The sequence below is a fragment of the Corylus avellana genome, chromosome ca3 (genome assembly GCF_901000735.1).
Source record: "Corylus avellana chromosome ca3, CavTom2PMs-1.0".
NCBI classification, from domain to species: Eukaryota; Viridiplantae; Streptophyta; class Magnoliopsida; order Fagales; family Betulaceae; genus Corylus; species Corylus avellana.
In genome coordinates, this window is record NC_081543.1 from 28,256,252 (window position 1) to 28,280,293 (window position 24,042).

Sequence of the window (24,042 nt, forward strand, 5' to 3'; positions counted from 1 at the left end):
AATATATAATATTTCTTAAGAGATGATTCAGAGCTTCTCTCACTTAAAACACTGAAACGTTTTAATAAATGATTTTTTTTTCTTTATATCTTCTCAAGTTGATTAGTTATATTATTCCATTCAAAAAAATTTATCATAAAATCTATATGGTATTTGAAAAACTATCTTGTGCTTGTTATATGTTTTTTTAAAGCATTTTGCTCATAGAAATTTTTGTGGGGTACTACAAATTTCATTACAAAATTATTTTCAAATCGATTTGGCAATACATAATTAGTGAAATAATTTAGAGAAATTGATAACCCAAATTATTTATTTAATTATTCCACCTACACCAGTCATCAATTTGTAATTATAATAAAAAAATTAGTACAACTAACATCACTTACATGTATTAGTCGACAAACCTAATACCTCCAAATTCTAATGAAAACTAAAAGAGAAAATGGCATCTAGCCTCTTTTTTTCTTTCTTCTTTTTTGGTAAGAGGGCATCTAGCGTCTTTAAATTACTCATCACATGACATCACGTGTCACTAGTTGACTCCACAAGCTTGAAAGATTCATAGTTCAATGCCCACAGGAGCCTCCCGCCGTTTAAATTTCTATTTCCCATTCTATTCCACGAGGAAACTGCACTGTGAGTAACCCCAGAAGTTCCCAAGAACTCTCTTTCTCCATGCCCTGAACTATCATATATGTGTGTGTATATATATATATATATATTATAATTATATTATAATTATATATATACAAGTCCAAAAACTCTTCAATATATACCAATACAAGCACTGAAACATAACACAAGCCTAGCTAGTGATCCACCATGTCGAAGCAAAATCATCAGCCGTTCATCCTGGAGATCACTATACTATCAGCAGAAGGCCTCAACACCAGCTCTGCAGCTCTCTTTTCACACCGGATAAGACCCTTCATCACCTTCACCACCGCCCTACCCAGTCCGTACAACCCCAAGAAGGGTGATAAGAAGTGCCACGTGTACAGTACAAGGGTGGATGATGAGGGAGGCACCAACCCCACCTGGGGTGACAAGTTTCGTGTCCCTCTAGACGCCACCTTCTTCACCGACATTTACTCCTCCGTTTACCTCCAACTCTACACCAAGAGGCTCATTGTGGGCCAGGCACAACTGGGCTGGTGTCAGATTCCGGCCCACGACATTGGGACCCCGCCGGTCGGGTCAGTTCGGTACCTGAGCTACCGGTTACGGGCTAGAGACGGTTCAAGGAGCCAAGGAATTGTTAATCTTGCAATAAAGTTGGAAGCTCTAGACCCCGTCGCCGGCCAAAGGGTTTTTTTAGATTCAGAATCGCCAAACGCTGACACGCGGCAGACGGTGATTGGTATACCGGTGGCGTTGTCCCACCCGTGGGACTCCGTGAGCGTGAGTTCAAGATGCTGACCGCAGAGCCGTTGGTTTTCGAAATGAAGTCGGTGACGTGTCGTGCTTGAGCCTATCCAGTTGTAGTGCATCAATGATTTGGTTGTGGGGTTGTGGTTGGATTGCCTTCTAATGGGCGCCATTTTCTTTTGTGTTTTATAAAGACGAGAGCTTGACTTTTGTATAACTCGCCAAATTTCAATCATTTTTGTTTCGGATTCCAGTGAGTGCACTTTGGCTACAACGAGTGGCTTTTCCTTGGAATCAGGCAACTTTGTTCAAGATTTCCAATTTCTTTGTATCAATAAGAATGGTTGTCTTAGTGTCATGGGTGAAATCGAAAGAAAAAGAAACAAAACATTTTATGGTCCGAATTAGATTTAACAAATCTAATGGTATATATATATATATATATATTTTGCAACTTTCTCCTTTTTACTTGAAATTTAGATAATCTGATTCGGCAGCTTATCAAGCACGAATGAGATATAATACAATATAATACGTAGCTGTTTATTCCTATAGCACAAGAAGGTATACCTAATTAGAGGCTGCACCAGGCCTCTTCTTCAATCCAAAAAAAAAAAGAAAAAATACCTTCACCTCAAAATTAATCCCAACATTCCTATTTTTTATACCACATCAATTATTTTTTTTATTATTATTCAAATAAAAAAAAAATCACTACAAAACAAATTTTTTATATTTTTTTATATAAAATATATTTTTTTCACTTTTTCCCACAACATTTCCACTAAAACTAATCAAGCACATATTTCAAAAAAGGCACTCCTGCCTGTGTCCAGACTCTTGCAAACACAGCCTAGGTCATAAACAGGACAAATCAAATAAAGTTAACCGGATAAACTCGGAAAGTTGCGTAACGTAAATAATTGGAAGTTTGAAAGTTGTTGGGTTTGCTGTTTACATGTGCAATAAAGAAAGTTTTAACGCCAGCTGAAAGCTTGGAAAATGATAGGAAAAGGATAAGGATCCTCTCCATATGGACAAGTGGAGCCAGTCAAGGCCATACTGAGTGACCACATTTGTGCAGACACTGTTAGCCTTGTACTGCATGTAATATTAGCCTCCATGAATGAGAACAAATGGGTATAATGGTAAATTTACAGATTATACAGGGAGTGAGGTTTGCTGACAAGGCTTTTACATGGAAATGGAATACAAAACTTGGGTGTAGTCAGACGATGGAATGATTGGTATACCTTCACTAGTTACCATGCCATGTTCCGGATATCGGATGTTGCTTCTTGGAGTTTCTTCTTAAAAGATTTGAAGCTGCTCGGGCCATTATTGGTCCAATGAAATGAGGAGCTCCGCTTTAGAAGATCAGATATGAGAGGTGATCTCAAAGTGGAATCCTCTGATGGAGTGTCATCGTACTCTGCAGAGATGTAATCAATTAGCCATCTTAATGCCTTTTTCTGCATTTGTGCTTAATAATTATCATGATAAAATGTCGTTCACATTTAAGATTGTTAGTGGAGTAAATAGTAATGCTACTCTTCACACCAATTTCACACCAGCTTAAGTGGCATATTTTAAGTAGCTAGTATATGAAGCCACTTAAAATATGTTACATTAGCCGATGCGGTGTGAAGAGTAGCAGAGATTGAAAAGGAACAAGGAAAACGCAACAGGATCAAATTTTGTTCAGTGGTTGGAGAAAGAAGAAAGATCCTCTTCTTTCTTAATAAAACCAGCATACCATCAGCTTAACAAATCCAGATCAATAACCATTCTCATCTGAATCAGGGAAATATAGGATACTCTTTCTTAGAACCTGTTCAAGAATAGTTCAATCAAGCGAATGAAACTTGTCCTTTCGGTTTGCTTTTGAGAAAGAAGCAAGAAGGCCAGCAAGGACACCTTACGGCTTACACTATCGGGGTGGAGGGTTGGAAGAAAAGACCCTATTAGTAAGAGTAGTACTATACTTCTCACCACAATCACATTACGCTGATGTGTAGGCTAGTAACCTTTGAAATTTTTTTTTTAACAAGGGCCAATCCAAGAGCTACTAGCCATGCAACGTCAGCATAGTGATTGTGTTGTGAAGAATAACATTTCTCAGTAGCCCTTGGATTAGCCCTTTATTTTTTAAAAAATAAAAAATAAAATTAAGGACTACTAGCCAATGCCACATCAGCATAGTGTAATTGTGATGTGATTGTAATGCAAGTATAGCATTACTCTTAGTAAATAGCGTGCATTGAAGGATAGGATGACAAACTACCACCTTGTAGAGGTGCGTCTGTACAACGTCAGTATTACAAGCATGTGCAGTTGCCATCTTGCTTATAAATGTTAATTTACACACTACTGTAACTATTTGAACATCATACAACATCGAAATTCCATGCAAGCAAATAAGTGAAGCAGAAAAATCACCTGAAGATGTTGGGAGCTGATATAGTCTTTTTAAGAATTTGGAGGCTTGTCTATCTTTCTTGTGGCACATGATTCGTATTAAAGTTTGGGCATCTTCTAAGCCGATTTTGTCATCCTTACGTGGATATAATCCCGTTGAAATTTGTTCACTTGCTGTCATCAGCATTTGGATAACAGTGCCAGTCTGCAGAAATGAAAGGTCACCATACTGCCTATTTCAGCCTTTCAAATGTGAGTATAAAATTTTCAATCACCAGAAACTAAACCTGAAGGGTGTACAAGCTTAGTATTTGTTCAGCAAGTTTCGCTTCTTGCTCCACTAATGAACGTGGAAGGCCTTCTCCATCAGCTATAAAGAATTCCTAGAAAGTTGAGCCGCAGGGCCCTATTAGCAAACGATATAAACTGGTAACAATTTGATAAAATGTATTAAGTATATATACATCAGGCAAATAATCTTTATGTGTCATGAAATGCTGGAACAAAATGAGAATCCGCTACTTGGTTTTGTGAATGGCAACCAATCAATGCCACTTTCAAACTAATTAGTGCAATATTGAAGCAAGTCTAAACAACTGAAAGCACTAACCATCCAACCAAAAAAAGAACATGGAAGTCCAGAAGTCCTTCAGAGGAGTTATATTATGTTTAAGGGCCCACCCAAGATTTTTTAACTGTGTGGTAGGCTGCTGTGAAGTGGAATCAACTGAACACCTAGATATGATTGCAGTTGACTAGACTAGATTATAAGCAATAAGTCAATGTACATGGAGTGATGCAGAACTAAAAGTGGGAGGCCAAGCATGCAAAATGTAACTGCAGTGAAATAGGAGTGAAAACTATAAGCTGAAGTTTGTTTATATTCGTTGAGTAAGCTGTTGCTAAGTTGGAATCAACCTAGGGCTGTAATATGATTCCAGTTCACTAGACTAGATTAGAAGCAATAAGTCAATGTATATGAAGTGATGCTGAACTAAAAGTGTGAGCCCAAAACAAGCAAAATGTAACTGTAGTTGAACAGGAGTCAAAACAATAACCAACAGTTTGTTTGTATTTGTTGGGTAGGTCACCAATTGCCATGCTACATACTGAGATTGTTCCACACTTTTCTAACATTTCACGCATACAAAGAACACCACATATGTTTTTTTTTAATAAGTAATGTTGTATATATCAAAAAAAAGAGCAAAGCGCCTCTAAGTATACAAGAAAATATACATAGGTAGCCCAACACAAGCCCGAAAACACAACCCAAGATGACCCAACCCAAAAAACCCAACAAGAAGCCGCAGCCAAACAGAAAACCCTAAAAGAGAACCCAAAACAAAAGCCCACAATAACCCTGCACCAGCCTTAAAAAACCCAAAACCCTTACTGCACCTCAGGAGGAGAAGAAAAATCATTTGCAGTCCCAAAACAACCCCGTCGGCGCTGGCATTTCTCCGAAGAAAGTCTCCGACCTCTAGCCTCAAAATTGATGGAGCACTCCAAATTCTTGAGCTCCCTCTTTCCCTTAACCTTTATGGGCTCTCGTTCCGCTTCAACCTTCGAAAAAAGATTCAAAAGCCTTTTCTCGTCACCTCTACACGTCAACCCCACGAAGGGAGCGAACTTCGCCTCATCAAGCACCACCTCGGAACAGCCCTCCGCCCCCTTCTTCGAAGTAGCCGCCACAACTTCAGCCAGCAACTCCTTGTTCTTATGCAATTGTTTAGCTACCTTCTCCTTCACGCTCCGGGCATAACCCAGTTGACTTAGAAACAGAGGAAGCCGCCCCATAGGAAGGAGTAGACATGATTGTAGAACAGACCAACGTCCACAGGAGAAAGCGGCGTCGGAGCCAACACAGGAAGAATCTCAGGTGAATTGGGGATCCCCAGAGAAGCCACCTGTGTGGACACAGTCTTACCCACAGAAGGAACCCCAAAAGGCGACTCGAAGGCTGCACTCACATCAACCACCGAAGCTTCAGTTACCAAAGGAGTCACCGGAAGAATCTCCGGCCTGTGAGTATCCAACAGATAGCTAGGAAGAATCTCCGATGAACCAAAATAGACAGACGAGCGCAAAATTGGAGCAAACCCATTCAACCTCGTCGGCGAACCAGGTCTCGCCGGAATCGGTGCCGGAGATAGAGGAAAAGAACCGGAAGCGGAACCAGATCCGAAAACAGGATCCGATCCGGGAACAAGATTCGACCCGTAAACACGATTCGACCCGGTAACCCTCACCGACCCGATTACCCTCTTCTTCCGAATGTACATGGACCTAGACAGGCCCAAAATCCCAACCCTATTCCTCCTGCGAATGGGCTTCAAAGCTAACCCAGCAAGGACCCGGTCCAGCTCAAAATGAACTTGCCCTAGAAGCCTCTTCAACCCATGATTGCCGAAATCACCCTTCTTCTTTTTCGAATTCCAAGACTCAGTAGCCGCTGCCAGGGACCTAGGAGGCTTCCTCTCCAACTCGAAACAATTCACCGCCATTCTCCCGGCTTCGACGTCTCTACATGCTTCCATCTGAATCAAATCCAGCACACGCACATGGTGGACAGCAACCTCACCCACCACCGCGTGTGGCGTGGAGCACCCAATAACAGAACCGGAGCCGGAGGGGAGCCCAATTGTGGCTTCAAAAAAAGCCTTCACTTTGCTCAGTTCCCCAGCGAATCTGCCCCATCCCCGTCCTTTGCGGCCTTCAGGCAACACAATAACATTCCTCCTGTCGTCCACAGCTTGAGTTGAGACCACCAAAAACCAAACATTCCTGTTACCACCCCTCATGACAGTGAGAGCCTTCGATTCCACCCGGATGGATTTGAAGAAATCCTCTGAACCAGCTGACTTCATCAGCTCTTCCAACATTTCTATCAACCAATCCACCCCTCTGAAACCCAAAAAGATAGACCCTAAAATACCTCTTCTCCTTTCCTCCACACACAGCTTCGGTTTACCTTCCTCGACCAAAAAAGAGAAGACTTTGGCCTCCACAAAGAAGCGAGACTCCATCGTGGAGGCCTGCCGAAAAAAACCTAAGTTTATCCAAGAATGCTCCGAACGGAGAAGGAGAGGGAGAATAGTGATAGTAGTAATTGGGTAGAATGGGATAGGGAATGCCTGCTATTTCTGTGCTTATCCTACGAGTTAAGAAACATTATTTGCCTGACGCAGATTATACAGTCACAATTGCCTTGCAGTATTTAGTTGATGGACATAACTGCATGTGACAAGTAAATTGTTGCATGTTTTTTCATTTCTTTTCAAAGAAAAAAAAAAGAAGCGATTACTTCAAATTTCCAAGTAAAGGTTTGTTTAATTTTACCACTATACAAAGGAAACATACCTTCAGCATATTAAGGTCATCCTCCATAATTGTGATATCTGAATTAGAAAATGCACGAGAAGGACCTCCATTGAGCAACACCCAAACATAGCCTTCCTGAACCATGAACATATCCAAAATTAGAACCGCACATAAAGGGACTGCAATAGATTAAATTTTGAGGAAGAAAGCACACCAGTAATGCCCGACAAACACTGAAAACGACAAGGTCTCTAAGAGTATCATCAATCAAACCACATATATGGTCGAGAACCTACATCAAGGACTCTTAGATTAATAAAATTCCCTCAATGGTGGTAGAAGATACTACCAACCACAATAAATCATTTTCACAAGAGCTCCTATACAAGATATTGCACATAGAAAATTTACTTCAGTATCTTACTTTATCAATATGTGGAAGAACACTGTCCAAGCGAGCACCTTCAACATTTCCACGATATAACCGAAAGAGGAATGCATCTCTGAGATCCCAAAAAACTACTCTTGCACCTAGAAATTAAAATTTAGGCTAATTGTGTCCATAAATCCAAGTAATTAGGAAAAAAGATATGTAACAGGGCAGACCTATTGCTAGCAAATTAAAAATTGTCAGTCACAGACAGGCTTGTTAATGCAAATGAACTTTATAACCTCACCAGCAAAGTCATGTATTTTGCTGATAGCATCTGTCGTGGTATCCCTGATGCTGCTAAAGGTGGTTACAAATAGTTCATCAACTGCTTCACTACATGTTAGCCGTGAACTCTCTGAAGATTCCAGAGAGACTTCTTTAGCTGGATTTGACCAAGTTATATGTTAGAAATGTCAGTTGTTGATAATTTTTCACCTAAAAAATATAGTAAAAAATAAATGAAACAGAGAGACCTAAAATACTAGACATTTAAATCTGAAACACTAACAACATGAATTCAATTTTAAAGAATTGCCAACAAAAGAATATATTGAAGAAAAAGATGCATTCTTTCTTAATTCTTATTACCTTTAAAAGAAAAATGTTTCCTTTTTTTTTATCAGTAAGATGTGAATATAAGCCCTACCCCAAGCCCTCTCCACCTTTTACCACCTGAGCTAAAAGGAAAAGGTTTCGGTTTTACTCCTCCTTCTGGTTAATGTTAACTCATATAAGTCCAACGTCTCATCCATTACAAACACATAAGGATATTCTTTCCAGGAAAAGGAGAGAACAACCAAACATTTGTGGAGTTTGTGGTCAGAGGAAACTGTGCATGTTACAACAACAACCACAATCAGTCAATTAATCAGGCCATCTAGCCGAAAGAGAGCTCAAATACTAGGTAAGCTCCACTGGTTTTTTTTTTCAAACAGTAATAACATGGAGGGTTAGAACGTGTTAGCTGTTACAATAAAATTTTAGTGTAGAGCAAAACAATTTTTGGGGACTTACAGCATGAAAACAATACCATCAAACAGTTCGGAAAAAAGTATGTCATCTTGAGAATATAGGAAAATAGGAGCAGGTATTGCGGCATCTAAAAACCAGGATTTGAATAAATAAAAAAATTGTTGAGAAAGATCTCTGAATCTCCGAAAAACCCAATAGCTCTTGGCTTATTCTGATCAGTAAGAAAGCATTCAAACAGCAAGCTGAAAGATGCCAAGTACTTGTTTACATTTATTTTTTCAGTAGTTTCGTTCACATCATGTATCTAGATTTCCATCTTGCACAGACGATCCGATGACTCAGAGATAAGGAAACTATGTATGGAAAAATTGATTGAATAATACAAATGCAAAATCAAGGAAATCACCAAATGGTAGGTTTCCCAGCCACACTTAGAAAGAACTTACCCCACCCATGACCAACTGGTGGTCTGATAAGCGCCCACGACTTTCTAGTGCCATCTTCTAGTATGTCAATTTGTTTCTGAATATACTGCAGGAAGAAACAAAAGATAATGCAGAGAGAAAATAACAGAATTTGATGATATGATTCATGCAAATTAAGCAACTTTATAACAAATATATTCTTTGGAACAATTTCACTCACTATCATTAGCCCTCAGTGACTATTAAGGCCACAAGAAGAATAAAAAAGACGAAAGAAAAAAAGTTCTAAAAATCAACCCAAAAAATTTGAAATATGATACCAACTATATTTGGTATACATTTAAATAAATAAATCTAAAATGTGCTCTTTTTGGTCAATGATATTCTCATTTTCATAAAAAGTGATAGCATGTAAAAGATGAGACTTATATATACCCATCTGAATCAACACTCTACTCTCAAACCTGCTCAATCAACAATTATGAAACATAAGATCATCTCTATTTATAAATCAAGAATTGCACTTACTTTAAGAGTGTTTAATCTGACACAGAGTTTGGATATTGTCAATTCATTCAACTTATTCCTCACATCATCCTCCAATAGTTTATGCTCTAGCACCTTCTTCTTCATTATTGGAATAACTGTCTCCTCATAACGAGTCAAAGGAGGAGCCATGGGATGGAGATGATTCTTCTCAACTGCAGTATTAAATGCATAATGATAAAAATCAAACTCTAAACTAGATTTCTCCAAATGAATCGTCACATTAATCAACTTGAATTTGATAACATCTAGAGGGAGAAATGAACAATTGTTGGACAAGAAAATGTGTGGCTGATGATTAGAAAGGGGCACATGGTAGCCCCTAAGATCCCCCAGAAAAGATGAGACACTGAGCAGAATATCTTCTACTTGATGAATTCAAGAGAGTAATAGAAACCTCATAAAATATCAAGGATAACACAGAATATGAAGATCTCCCAGGACCATTAGAAAGCATTTAACACAGCAACCAGGATGTTGGATAAACAATCCCCAACTTCTGTGGCACAAATTAAAAGAAACAAATCCACTTTAATTGCATTTCCCACATGTAAGATACTAGGTAACTTTTTTTCCTTTTTTTTTTTTTTATAACCAAGGTATCCAGGGCTTCGACCCGACTAGATCCACGGGACATCGTGCAAAACGCCCCCCCCACATGGGTCGGATAAAGTTTGGGCATTCTCCCACGGGCATGGCCTCGAAGAATTGTTTGCACTCTAGGGGAGTCGAACCTTAAACCTGATACTTCATAAAGATGCAGGGCCAAGTAACTTACCACTCGAGCCAACCTCTTATGGTTAAAATACTGGATAACTATAAGATACATGAGACATATATTCTTAAAATTGACACATTTCCGTTAAGCTAAAGATTCCAAAGGATCGCCCATCATAAATGCCTAAATCTGCTAAAATTGTGCAGCCTAACTGGCAACAAGTTGAATTAATTGTGGCCCATTTATATCAAACTGGATATCCATTTTATCATGTAAGCAAGCAGGGAAATCTGTTGAACCTTAAAAAGATGAGCCCTGAATTGCACTTGCTGAACATTTTCCTGCACTTTTTTTTTTTCCTTTTTGGTGGGGTTGGTTGTAATTTATTTTTTTGGTTCGGTGGGAGAAGGAGGAGGGGGTTGTCACATTTCTAAATTTCAAATTCAAGAGATATTGTAAACATCGCACTATTACCCCCGAATTGTCAACGGTTTTGCAATCATAATCTCGAATTATCAAAATTTGCAATGTCGGTATCCCATGTTTCAGCTTGTTTTAATGTCATCCCTACTGTTAGAGTTTTGCGTTAAATCAAACAGCTAATAGGTAGAATGTCTCTTATAGCCTTATATAATTTATAAAAATACAAATTTGCCCTTAAGAAACAGTCTGGCCGTGGGTCATCAAATGTTTAGTTTTTTTTTTATATATATAAAAATAAATAAAATAAATAAAAAGAAAAAAGAAAAAAGAAAAAGAAAAGAGAGTATTTTGAGCATTTTGGCATCCTCTGTTAAGATTTAAGAGAAAATGCTAAAGAGGGTGAAATTAGGGACTGAAGCTTGGGAACCCAATATTGCAAATTTTGATAGTTCGAAATTATGATTGCAAAACCTGACAATTGGTGGGGCACAAAAAAAGTGTTGACATGGAAAGAGAACCGAAGGTATCTTTTTGATTAGCCAAGTTATTGATGCATCTAATGGATCTTAAACCCCACATGACACAGGACAAACTTAGAAAATCAATCTATGTGTACTTGTGGTGGGCTTTAGGATGGAAAAAAATTAAGATTTTAGGGCTTAAGTTATGAGAGAAAGACTGCAGGGATTGTCAAATGAAGTAGCGATTGAAAAGATATGGAAAAAAAAAAAAAAAAGGAATATGGGTTGTTTCTTGAAGCAACCAGGGAATTTGGTTGCTGTTCAGGGTGTAACAGTAACAGCACACTGACTCAAACATACAACATTCCATCAATCAAATCTCTGGATTCTTTAAATACATTGAACACATTAAAAGACTCTTCCTTATCCTATTAGCATTGAAACTCTTAAATTGAGTACTAAACCAAAAACCTAACAAAACTAACGTGGACTGAATAAAAATAAACCCAAGACACCTAACAACTTTTAGAAAGTTCTAGACTCAGCTCAATCACCAAAATGTCCTTAATTCAAAGATTTTCAAAAAATTAGAGATGTGCCCCTCATTACACAACAAACCTTAACTTTTAAAATATAAGACCAAATTTAAAAAACTGTTTCAATCCTAGACTCCTAGGCATTCGACCTTCAAAACCATATAAGGCTTGTCACAATCCAGAGTTGCACATGAGCCCCACATGTGAAAAGTTGTTAGTTGTCAAAAAACAAAACTCTAATGGCATCAACTTGACCATTTTTCCATGGCCACATCACCACAATTTCACCCTCCACCCTGTTCTGAAGGGCGAGGGGATGCCATTCGAGCTACAGCTGATTGGTAGAAACAGGACAAAAGTATCTTGCACGCATAGGTCCCAAAGACCATGGGTGTAGATGCAGTGTCCAACATGTAAAGAGGGCAAACCAAAATGAATGTTCTTAATACGCAGTGTTTACAAAGAAAAAATAGTAATGAAAACATCCGTGTCAACAACCAGCAAATCGTATTAGAGTAAGTTTTAAGATAAAAACAATACGAAATTAAATAAAAAATAGAGCTTCTTTATCAATATTTCACACTGTGATAAGTTGATAACCATCAAACATATTAATAAGAGAATGCGGAAGATGTCTATCTCAAAACAGCCTCATTCCTCCATAAGCCAAGAGGAGCTACCTTCTTGGTGCAACTGCACAAGTCTCAGGCTGTCGAAGCTCAAAAGATTAAAAGCTTGAAGACTCTAGGCAGCCTGGTCAACAGTCAAAGTTGTTTATTTCTAAAACTATATCAAACCTGTAGATCCAAAACCACCCATCATAGTTTGAACTTAGAGTTCACCTGCGACCATCAACCAAACGCACACCACGATTCTAATCTCATATATGCCTCACGGGGTCATACATACATAACCAGCACAAAACAAATGGTGTAGGTGCCAATGCATATTGTAAGCCTCTATGATCAAACTCACCACACACCCCCTCAAAAAAAAGTGGGCACCCTCCTCTTTTTCTAACAAAATCTCAACCAGGCAAGAGAAACATCCACACAAGTTACATTTTTTTTTTTTTTTTAATAAGTAAACAAATCTATATCTAGCAGATTCAACCCATATCTGCTCTCGAAATGCCTGATGTGATTTTAGAGCAAATCTTTCATGGGAGAATGAATTAGGTTGCAAGGTCTGTGTATATAATAGATAGGCCTTTTAAATTTTTAGTATACTATTTCTCTCACATCGTGTCTAATTTGTGATATTAAGAAAATAGAATCTACCAACCAATTTTCTAGTATATAATCATATGGAGACCTTCACCCAAATGCACCCAACAAACCAAAATGTAAATCAAATCAAAATAAAGATTAGAACTGGGGAAAAAAAAGGCGAAAGGATCACATGCCTCTTTAGACTTGATCACAATATACATTACAAGGAGGGAGTCAAACCCTACTCAAGGAAGTAAAAACAAGAAGCCATATGTCCATTCTCAATATGCTGGAAGATAAATGTACTTTACCTAGCTGGTTAACCAATTTCACCAAATAGGCATCCAGGCTGTGAAAAATAACAGATAGCAGAGCTTGTAAATGTGTGATATCCACTGAAAGATTCAAGCCAAAGAATTGATCTACAGTCTGCAAGTTAAATTGGACATAAGGGCCATGAAATGAAAGAAGACCACAAGCCCCTCTTAAGATAAATATTTAAACAAACAAACAAGAAAGAATGTCAATAAAATAATCCAAATAAAAAATTCTAAGAGATATGTAGTAAGATGTTAAAGCATATTTGCATTGTAAGCCCTATTTTTCCCAGGTTATTGAGAATTCAATAACAATAGTTACAAACAATAACAATCACTAGAACATGAAGACAGAAATTTCAAAGTGAAGGGAAACACACGCCTGAAAGCAGCTCAACTGAGCAGGCTCCATAAAACTATTCAAACAATTGGCATAAGATACACCAAATTATTGTTACAGCAATTATATCTACCTCCTCTATGATCCTAAACACTTCAACTGCTGATGCTGCATGTCTTTGCTGTGATGATAAAGGCTCCCAGTCCTGCACAATCCCAATATTCAAAACTTTTTTTTTGATAAGTGAGCCCAATATTCAAAACTAGTTAAGCAAGAAACTAATTATGCATAAAAAGATGGATGATATCCATAATACCACCACAAAAAAGCAAATTCTTTTCTTTTCTGTTCTCTTCCCTTCTAATCCATTGTTCCTTAAATTAATATTAAACTAGATGGTCATCTGTTATACGATCAAAGCTTTAAATGATTACTCTTCTATTGAACCAACCTCAAGATCAAACACACGTCCAGTCCATTCCAAGATACGTGAATTCTGAGCAATCACCCAGTCAAGAATTATTGGTTTAGCAACTTCTCCAATCTGCACACAAAGGAAAGGGACAAACAGCTAATTCTCCAACTTGTTTAGCTAATTTAGGCTGAAGCAGATGAAGCATCTCTCACAACAAAACTATGAAGAAAAAGCACTCTCATATTACAATTATTTGCTCCAGAATAGACAACATTTGCACTAGGATTGCCAGTGCTCAGGTTGTTTGTTGTAGTGGTCCCAGAAGCATATTAAATGCATAATAAATACTGTTGAATGCTATCAAGTTCCTGAATACAAGCAATATTTACTCCATAGAATAGGCACAAGGATCCTTACAATTTCAAAACAATTTCGAAGAAATTGTAGATTCTAAAATTATGTGAATTCAAGCCGTTTCTTGCATCAAATGGCTTGAAAAATGCTACGTATTAAAAAAGTGGCATGTTACCAATGAGAATTGAGTATATATTCATCAGGTTCTTGCGCTTTATGATGTATAAAAGTTTTGAACCAAAAGCCCTTTTTTTATTTTCTAAAGAAGAAGCATCTCTTCCAAAAGTGAAGAAGAAGCCTTTTGGGAGAAAAATTCATTTTAGCTGCCTTAGTAACATGCCACCTTTCTAATAGGTAGCATGTCTAAGTCGTTCGATACAAGGAATGGATTGAATTCACATAATTAGAATCTACAATTTAAAAAGATCCTGATCCCTAGAACATAATGATTATCTCAACATCATTCTGTATAAAGAATATATGAAATTCAACGCACATGTTAAACAGAAAACAAGCATGCAAATTGCATAATGAATATTGTGTTGGACGATATAAGTTCATCAATTAATTAAATAATTAAGTCCCACAACAGAATCATCACCTTACCATCATCATTGCATAACAAAATAAAATGAAGCGGTAAACATATGGCCAACAGTAAAGAGTTAAAAAAAATGGTAACAATAGCAATTGGATTTCAAAAGAAAAGATATAATTAACGAACCGGATAATGGTCCAGATCTCGGTTGAGATGGTGATGCAGCCTATTATCTTCACAAGCAGAAATATATAGCTCAGTCAGGTCATGATCCAACGAATGAGCAGCTGAAAGCACCGATCTGACGTCTTCAGAAAGAGATGACACTCCCTTGAGAAACGGCTTCTGTGTTGTCGGAAAAACCATAGCAGAATAGCAAATCAATAGAAGATAAACCAACTGTGAACTGAGAGAAATTTATTTCGTTAAACAATAAAAAGATTAAAAAAAAAATTTTTTAAAAAAACCCAACCAGTCTTTCCCCATAAATTTGGTGTAGTCGCATGGCTGCAATCATCCCAGATTCAGGACACCAACGACGTAGCACCGGGCAGAACACACTGAACTCTCTCTGAGCAATCAATTTTAGCTCATTTGCAAGCAGGGCCAAAGGATGTTGCCTTACCACCTTGGATTCAAGATCTAGGGTACTAGCTACCTGGCAGTATAATCATATCCATTAAATCTCACAGTAATGAGACAAACATAACATATATAAACATAAGTAAACAAATATATAGGTTAAATGACAAATTCGACTCACCCGCCTATATGAAGCTTTGATCGATCTCTCAACATATGTCATAAGTTTTCTAGTTGCATTCTCATTGGAAACATTCAACCTGATTAACTGCATAGAGAAAATATAAAGGATTGCTGCAATGATCTTAGCATGAAAAAAAGGTTTGTCATGATAATGTTATAAGAGCAACTTCTTGCTAGTAACAGCAGAACATGTTGATTAGACACAAAAAAAAAAAAAAAAAAAAAACATAAATTTTAATGAGTCTGTACAGCTAAAATCACTATAAACTTCTTTGCTCAAGAGTCAGCAGAATGTGAACCCCTCTTTTCCACGCACGCTGAATATGTCAATCCCCCGAGGGGTAGTTACATAAGAAGGAAAGAAAAGAAAGCTGAAAAATGCACCATATCATTCAAATGGAGTATCAGACCTCTCAACAATTTTGAAGCAAGGAAGGCTAGTGAAATCAAGCATAATGCATATTACCAAAATCAGTCGAACTTACAAGCTTATTCCCTCCCTCCCTCTTTCAACAGGCAAGACATCAAGGACTTTCGGGGATGTGGACTCATTTTGGATCACGATGCAACTTTAATGAATGTATTAGCTAAGATGCCTTAAGTGCGAATTAGCAACATTTATTTCTTTCATGAATGTATTAGTTTTTCAGTTCGTTTCTTTCAGGCATAAAGAGCACATTTGATTGTCTGTTTTTCCTTTTTTTATACAAGAAATAAAGATATATTCAGAGATGTCAAAGGAGGACACAGGGATTCTACAACAATTCCACCCAGGAAAGAAAAGGGACAAAAATATTTATGGTTTACAAGTAATCTGGGCATAGCAATAGGATTGCTGCAAAATATTTATTAAGCACCAATTGGCTGAAAAATAAATTTGCAAGGCCGTGGAACTAGTATGTGATTCATTCAACCACCAGATATGAATGTGAACTACACTACAGAAAAACAAACCTCAATATCACCAAAATCACCAGAAGTAAGAATTCCAGCTGCTGAGAGCAAGTTCATCATCCTCGAGAAGTTATGAGGTTTCTGAAACAATAATCACATAATTAGAAAGAACGTCTCTGAAAAGAGGAACACAATTTATAAGGTGTAGGTATACAAGGGGCTTCAAAGAATCCAAGTCAACAGTGATGAATGTGAGCATCCAAGTCTACACATTATTGAGAAAAAGTACAAAATAAGAATAGAGCTCAGCAAATAAACCTAAATTAGGCAAATAACAAAGAAGGGAGTACAGGACATTTACTACATAGTGTTACAATCTCAAAAATATTTACTGTCGCTTAAATTGGAAAAACGGAATGGAAATATAGGAAAACTATTTAAAAATAGAAATTGACCTGACTAAAATGCAGATGATAGTCTTGCAGTTTACTGTCACACCAACTGCTTATTGAGAAGAAAATGGCCTGCACCAGACATAACTTTATTTCACTGCCATTGCATGCTCTTGAACATGCTAAGCTATCCATGTAATGCTCTTCCTTCTGATTATCATTTTCAGCAGATAGAACCTTCTGCAACTCAAGAAGCGCATATTCTAACAGCACAGCCTCATCTGTTCCTACATACTTCAACACGGAAAATCACCTTATATAAACATTAAAAATCATACTGATGTATAGTTCACAAATATGGCAAGTTAGAAGGGACTCAGCATTAAAACGATGGAAACTATGTTATATAAATAGGCAAATAGCTCAGAAAATATTTTTTTAGATCCAGATACCAATATATGGAACAACAAACTATAATCACAAACTTGACCACCAGATGAAATGGGCACTTTAGTACTTTCATCCTTTAATAAACAAAATTTGTTCCAAACTTTTCGGCGATTATGAGATCTTACCCTCCACATCCATTTTGCAGATATGGAGGGTAATCAGTATGACATGAACTATACTTACGTTCAGCATTAGACATCCCTCCCAATATTATTTTATATGCTGTGGTTATTTCACTCAAAACCACAAGGTGTTGTCCTTAATTTTCATGATTACAAATTCCATCATTCAATTTCTTTTTTAATGAGTGAGTTTTGGCCACAAGAAGAGGGGGAGAGGAAGTTCCAACACTAAAGATAAACTGAAGTGAACAAAACTACTACATTAAGGCCTCGTTTAGTTTGCAGAATACGTATTCCATTAGAAAAGAGAATAGTTATTACTTGGAATAAAGAAGAGTGGAATGGAATAGTTATCATATTCTTTAGTTTGGTAAAAACACACATGGTCTAACTGGAATTGAATCAAAATAACTATAAAAAACCCCACATTAATTTTTTTTTTTTCAATTCATATTAAAAAATAAAAGAACAAAAAAAAAAGGCCTATCAAAAGGAACTTTAGTTAAATTTAGAAAGCAAATTACACTTTTTTGTATTCTCTTTCTCAGATTACCTAAAAGGCCAATCCAATCATATAACTACATTGATTTTCTTAATGAAATGTTATCCAATGTGTGGTTGAGAACAAATTTACCACTGAAGAATTACAATGTGTATTTGAAAATGAAATCAAGGACTCTAAGCTCTCTATCATAAAAAATAAAAAAATAAAAAATAATAAAAAAAAGAAGTATTCAAGGATAAGTGGTATTGAACCAAATAAAGCAACAAGCAATAAAACCAAAAATAGATAAAGCACCTAAACTATAAGACAAGTAAGCCTTCATACTTTTTGGGTAAAATACCCCAAATGCCACAACCACCTATGATGCCATTCCCTAAACTTCACCAGACACCCTCACAATCTACTCATCATTCCTGAATTAGCATAGAAAGTATCCCATTAATCTCTTGGGCAGGCTTAAATTTCTAGAAGGCCTGCTCAGCTCAAAGAATGACTGGCCTACAATCTCACGTACTGAGTCTATATGACATGGACTCAAAGCCTGGGCCCCTATCATGAATCCCCAATAACTACTATGCACATCAAAACCAAAAATGCCCAAGAAACAGGATCTGAATGGACATATATAAATAAGAAATAATTAATTGATGAAAACATGAACGTGTTATATTAATACCTAGATGCCATAGCAATGAGGAACAAAATACAACACTCTTGATAAGTAACGAGGAAAGATAAGTGTTACAACTTCCTCCAGGAAGCCAATGGCCTTTTCTTTGAACCATATATTACAACTACCAGTATACTATAAACCTTATCTTGTCTACGCCCATTATAAGAACAAATTATTACTATACACAAATCACGATTAAAGAATTCGGTCAGATGGTTAATAAAAAAAATGCTCAATATACATTAAGGGCTGTTGAGATAATGTATACCTGCTGGAAAAGGACCCACCCATATAACGCATTATGCATTTTCTGTGTGATGCCTAAAGTAGGCCAGGTCAATTTGATAAGCATCAGGAGTTCATTGGATTCCTAATTTCAAGTGGCAAACTGAGCATCATTAAAGTTAAACTATGTCACATAAATGCTTAATGGAAATTAAGATAAGAAAACATTCACCATAATGAGCTGGCCTTCATCAAGCACATCAAACACACCAAATAGCAATTTCTCGTAAAGTCTAACGTTCAAGTGATAATCAGCAGTCCAATAATAGGTTTCACCCTGGATATTGAATTTTCCAGACAGAGATGACAACTTTAAAGCCACTAATGTTAGAGCCGATAGAATCTCAGCACGTTCAGAAGGTGATCTTGTCATGTCCCACTCCTACAGTATCCAACAGACCAAGATCCACTTTTCAATTGTGTGAGGAGATCCAAAAAAAATGTCAAAGCAAGCCATTACTATTAAGTAGTGAGATTTACTCTCATTAAAGTATGCTTGACCTTGACGGTGAACATACCTTAGAATTTCTAATGTTCGCGAGAGAACTTTGAATGGTTAGACGTTCAGACGCTTCAAGATCAGTAGAAAAATAAAGGAGCTCTTCCAAGATACTTGCCTATAAAATGGTTGCAAAACAATATGATTAGTCAAACCTTAAAATGACCATTTATTGTTGGATAAATGACATAATCACACAACCAATTCTAATAGTCTAGCATAAAGACACCTGGAGAAGCATGTAACTCCATCTACAGTTTATCCTAACATTCACAATTCTCACTTAGTTAAGTTTCTTACCATCTATTTTGGCCTAAATAATTGACCACTATAATTTTTTACCAGGATTAAACTGTAGAAACTCGGGTTCTTTATGACAAATGATAGAGTTTAGATAGATATTTCAACCTGTTCTACTATCCAAATGATTCAAAACAAAAGATTAAGCAAAGTTGAGTATCACCTGTCTACTTTTCCACTGCATATAAGATTTTCCATTAAGAAAATCAGACTTGAATATGCTAGCCAAAAGTCCCAATGACATTTGAGGAATATCAATTGATCCCCACATTCTCCTAGCCGTCAATTGCATCAATCTTTGCCGTATGCATGCATCCATTGGTTCTGAAATCTAGCAAAGAAGTATAATTCGCCTCTTTGATTGAAGCAGTGGCTAAACAATGAAGTAAGCAAATTAAGTGAGAAAGATAAATACTCTTCTCCTTAGTGGATTTATTGGTTGCAGCTCTGCACCGAGACTATGTATGTTGTGTGAAGCAATGTATAAAAGCTAATAACTGGAACTACAAGAGTTTTTCCTTTCTGTTTTAAAGTAGGGGGAGAAGTTCGATAATAATGTCCAAAGGATAAACCAAAAAAAAAATAAAAAAAACATAACAAATAAACAGAATGTGGTCATATTTATGACACAATAGAATTCTCTCTAATGATGTCACAAGTCGGCATCAAAAATTTACCTTGAAACCAAAAATATAATGATGATGACGATGATAAACTTATGACTCAAATAAACAAAGCAGCTCGTAATTGGAGGCTACAATTCCTTCTGTGCATAAAGTAAATCCATTCTTTCATGCAGCGACTACTAGTTAGGCGAACATCCATCATGTAATAAGTATCCAATATCTATAGGGTAAATTTAAATAGTTGAAATGATTTTTTTAAAAAAAAAAAAAAAAAAAAAAAAAAAAAATTATAAGAAAATTCATTAAAGATGTCAAGGCTAGTACACTTACAATTTACAAAAGATAACCGCCTTAGACCCAAACAATAATGACGACAACAACAACAGCAGCAACAATAATACATGGAATGAATAAATCGATACAGAAAGGAAAGATCAAAACGGGAGATAGAATCAAAAACTTTCATGCAGATTAGATGTACCAATAAGAATTTAAAGATGGAGAGCCTTGTATCATTACATAATTAAGCATTACTCCGTATGGTCCGTATTACATGTGTGTGTGTGTGTGTGGGTGTGTGCGTGGGTGTGTGTGTATATATATCAGACTTGAAAATCAGTTGATCTTTACACTGAAACATCCAGTTAGAAAACTATCTGTGTTTTCTGAAACTTCAATTTCCAGAATTCAAGCAAATAAGAATTACAGTTAGAATTAATAGCAGAAAGGACAATATCGCTTGCCTGCATCTGAATGCGGATGGTCTCAATTAGTTCTGATTGTCTTCCTCGAGACTCAGACTGCTGATGGATTTTATCCCTTCTACTCTTCAACCCTGACAGAAGTTTAGCACTCTTTTCTTTCCTTCTATCCTCAACTGTATGGACTTCAACCCTAGTTATACGTAAAGCAAGACTAAGACATTGAGAAAGCAGTAGAGAGAAAGAAAGGCCCCAAGTGCACATCAACTACAATGCAAATGGCACACATATACAAATTAGAGAGAGAGATTACCCAGAAAATGCCAAAGATGCAAGCAATATTTCATAGGCTGATTCCCGCAAGTCATCATCCGACAATCCTTCAAGAATCCTGAAGCTATGTATCAGTTTACTCAAAGATGAAAGAAAGGCTTTGGGATAATCCACAAGAAAGAAAGAAAAAAAAAATCTTTTTCAACTGTGGAACCATTTATTGCATCAAATTCTTTCCAAGTCAAGAAAAGATCAAAAGTAAACCAACAAATACCTGCATTCAGACAAGGTAATCCTAATGGAGGAATTTGTACATCCTCCATGGGCTTTAAAGGTGTGCATGTTTCCACTTCATGTTTAGGACTAAAGTCTTCCCCAGATGCTTCTGCATCCTCAACTATTAGAGGATCTGGACTAGATGAAAATGATGCATGATTGGTGGCCAGGTTCACATCAGTTGAAGGTGGCACTCGCGTGGGAGGTGATCCAGACAAATCTGGATCAGAAAGTAGAAAATAGGAATTCCCTAATTGAGAATGAATCTACCAAAAAAACAAAGACATATAAGTGAGATTGAAAGAGATATAAATATTAAATAATTATACTTAGGGATTAAATGCCATCAGCCCTGTCTTATAATTTTATAAAAGTCCATAAAGCTTGCACAAATATTGCAGCATGCCAACCCATTGCTTTTGGTTCCCCACTTTAATTCTAACACCTTGGTAAACTCCCAAATTTTTCACTGCTTCAAACTACACTTCTTTTCTAGCAATTAACAGAAAATGTCTTGAGCGCAATTCTGCATTTTCCTTTACATAAACCAAACATCTAAATGAAATTACTGTTACTTATTATGCTACCAAGTGAGAATTCAAAAATTATGTCAAATAGGTAACCCCAGCTACTAATTGAGAATTAAACAAAATAAAAAAATAATATAACTCTATAAGTATCTTTACCATAACTGGGTAAGAAGATTCATCGAAGTACTTCTTGGTTGCTTCAGAAACATCAAGCACTCCACCTAATAACATCAACAAAACACCAATTTACCATTAAGATCCAAAATCCACAACCAAAAATCAACATAAACGCCGTTTGGTCACCGAGAGAAAAACTTAACATTAACTGCGTAACAAAACTCCACAATTCCTAATTCTGTTTGGTTGCCAAGAAAACAAAGTGCAAGGAAAATGAACGAACTCTTGAGTTTTGCTTGCTGCATCTATTTTTCATAGAACTAGAAACAAGAAATGAACAAAACGATTGTATGAACCTCAGTCGAGTGGAATTCACTGTTTCCTCGGGTCCTAAGCCAAACAGAGCTTTTCTTTTATGTTTTGTCGGGAAACAAACAGAGCATAAGTTTGAATTCCAACCGGATTTTATGCAGCGTATGAACAAAAATGAAACAAACTCTTGAGTTTAGCTAGCTGCACCTTTGTTTATAGAACCAGAAACAAAAAATTATCAAAATTCAAAACGATTGTACAAGGCTCAGTCGAGTGGAATTCACTGTTTCCTCGGGTCCTAAGCAAAACAGAGCTTTTCTTTTATGTTTTCTAGGGAAACAAACAGCGCAGAAGGTTGAATTCCAGCACTGACCGTATTTTATGCAGTGGAGGACGTAATCGGCGCTGAGTTTATCCAAGTCGACGTCGGAGAGAGCGGCGATGGGGCCCGCCGGGGTTCGGAGCTCGGTGATCAAACCGGAGGACAAGAGGAACTCTAGGAGCTTGCGACGGTCTCCACGGTACCGCTGCAATAGGCGCCAAGGCTGTTGCTCCATCTGATCGGAATTTCGGCAGCCGGCAGGGAAAGCAATGGGAAAGTTGGTCCGAAGAATTGTAGGCTTGCTACGGCAAGTCCTACATTTGGAGGAGCGCGAAAAGGCCGAGGAGAGGGCAAACATGACATTTCACTTATTTACTTTCTCGTTTGTTTTGGCCCGGGTCGGATCTCGTAGGTCCAAAAAATTTCATCTTGAGAAGATTCTCTTGTTGTTTTGGTTTTGGTCCCAAAAGCAATGTCTTGCGTGGAGCAATAATTACACGACAACAACATCATGTAGGGCTCCGATTATTTCAAGGGTTAAATACTTAATTCTCTACTAGGGTTTTAGCATTTTATTTTTTGCCTTTTAGAGTTGGATCATAGGAGGTACTTATGGTTTTAATAAAAATGGAGATAGTACATCCGTTAAAATTTCGTCCAAAACTTTACGAAACGCCACAAATGGGGTAGCCATCTAGTCTGATGAGAGTGGCTCGTAGGTCTTGGGGGTGGCTAAAACCACCCCCTTGGCACCTTGGGGGTGACTCGGGCAACCAACCCCAAGACCCACTGGGGGTGGCTCGGCAGCCACTTTCAATTTTATTTTTTTTTTCTTTTCTTTTCTTTTAAAAAAAATATTTTTTTTTAATTTTTTTTAAAAAATTAATTACATGATACGTGGCAACATTTGATTATTACTGACGTGGTATTCTATTAAATTTTGGACGAAATTTTAACGGAGGTACAATCTTCGTCTTTATGATACCTATTGTGATCCAAATGAAATTCTAAGAGGCAAAAAATAGAGTGCTAAAACCCTATGGAAAATTAGGTATTTAACTCTTATTTCATTCTAAAATATTTTTCGTAAAAGTATTTTTAGTATTTTCAAATATTTGCTTGCAGTTGAAAAATATTATGTAATCAGTATTTTCAACCCAACACGACCCCGAAGAAAAAGTATTTTCAACGAACCAAA

The 24,042-nt window shown here is 36.9% G+C and overlaps 2 protein-coding genes across 2 annotated transcripts; one reads left to right on the forward strand and one right to left on the reverse strand.

Moving 5' to 3' along the window:
* The first annotated feature begins 400 nt into the window (after positions 1–400).
* On the forward strand, positions 401–1,729 carry LOC132175790 (BON1-associated protein 2-like). Its single transcript, XM_059587843.1, has one exon. It carries the CDS (start codon positions 826–828, stop codon positions 1,420–1,422), a length of 597 nt encoding a protein of 198 aa, XP_059443826.1. The 5' UTR covers positions 401–825; the 3' UTR covers positions 1,423–1,729.
* Positions 1,730–2,227: 498 nt separating this feature from the next.
* Positions 2,228–23,177, reverse strand: LOC132176396 (protein unc-13 homolog). The gene is made up of 26 exons (XM_059588589.1): positions 22,896–23,177; positions 22,250–22,314; positions 21,562–21,829; positions 21,328–21,394; positions 21,057–21,207; positions 19,851–20,018; positions 19,407–19,505; positions 19,061–19,270; positions 18,872–18,973; positions 16,917–17,147; positions 16,522–16,602; positions 15,566–15,652; positions 15,275–15,460; positions 14,989–15,147; positions 13,947–14,039; positions 13,629–13,700; positions 13,150–13,267; positions 9,472–9,644; positions 8,965–9,049; positions 7,791–7,928; positions 7,538–7,644; positions 7,328–7,405; positions 7,153–7,248; positions 4,077–4,172; positions 3,811–3,994; positions 2,228–2,803 (listed from the first exon to the last, which is right to left on the reverse strand). The coding sequence occupies exons 1-26, from the start codon at positions 23,077–23,079 to the stop codon at positions 2,634–2,636; spliced, it is 3,468 nt and encodes a 1,155-aa protein (XP_059444572.1). The 5' UTR covers positions 23,080–23,177; the 3' UTR covers positions 2,228–2,633.
* Positions 23,178–24,042: the final 865 nt, after the last annotated feature.

Excerpts from the sequence above, each read along its gene's own strand:
- LOC132176396 (XM_059588589.1), bottom strand. The coding sequence starts at position 23,079 with ATGGAGCAACAGCCTTGGCGCCTATTGCAGCGGTACCGTGGAGACCGT. Across the intron at positions 20,019-21,056 it reads CCATCCGCATTCAGATGCAG|ATTTCAGAACCAATGGATGC; the intron begins GCAAGCGATATT and ends CTTCTTTGCTAG. Across the intron at positions 15,148-15,274 it reads AAATTTATGGGGAAAGACTG|AAGCCGTTTCTCAAGGGAGT; the intron begins GTTGGGTTTTTT and ends CCGACAACACAG.
- LOC132175790 (XM_059587843.1), top strand. The coding sequence starts at position 826 with ATGTCGAAGCAAAATCATCAGCCGTTCATCCTGGAGATCACTATACTA.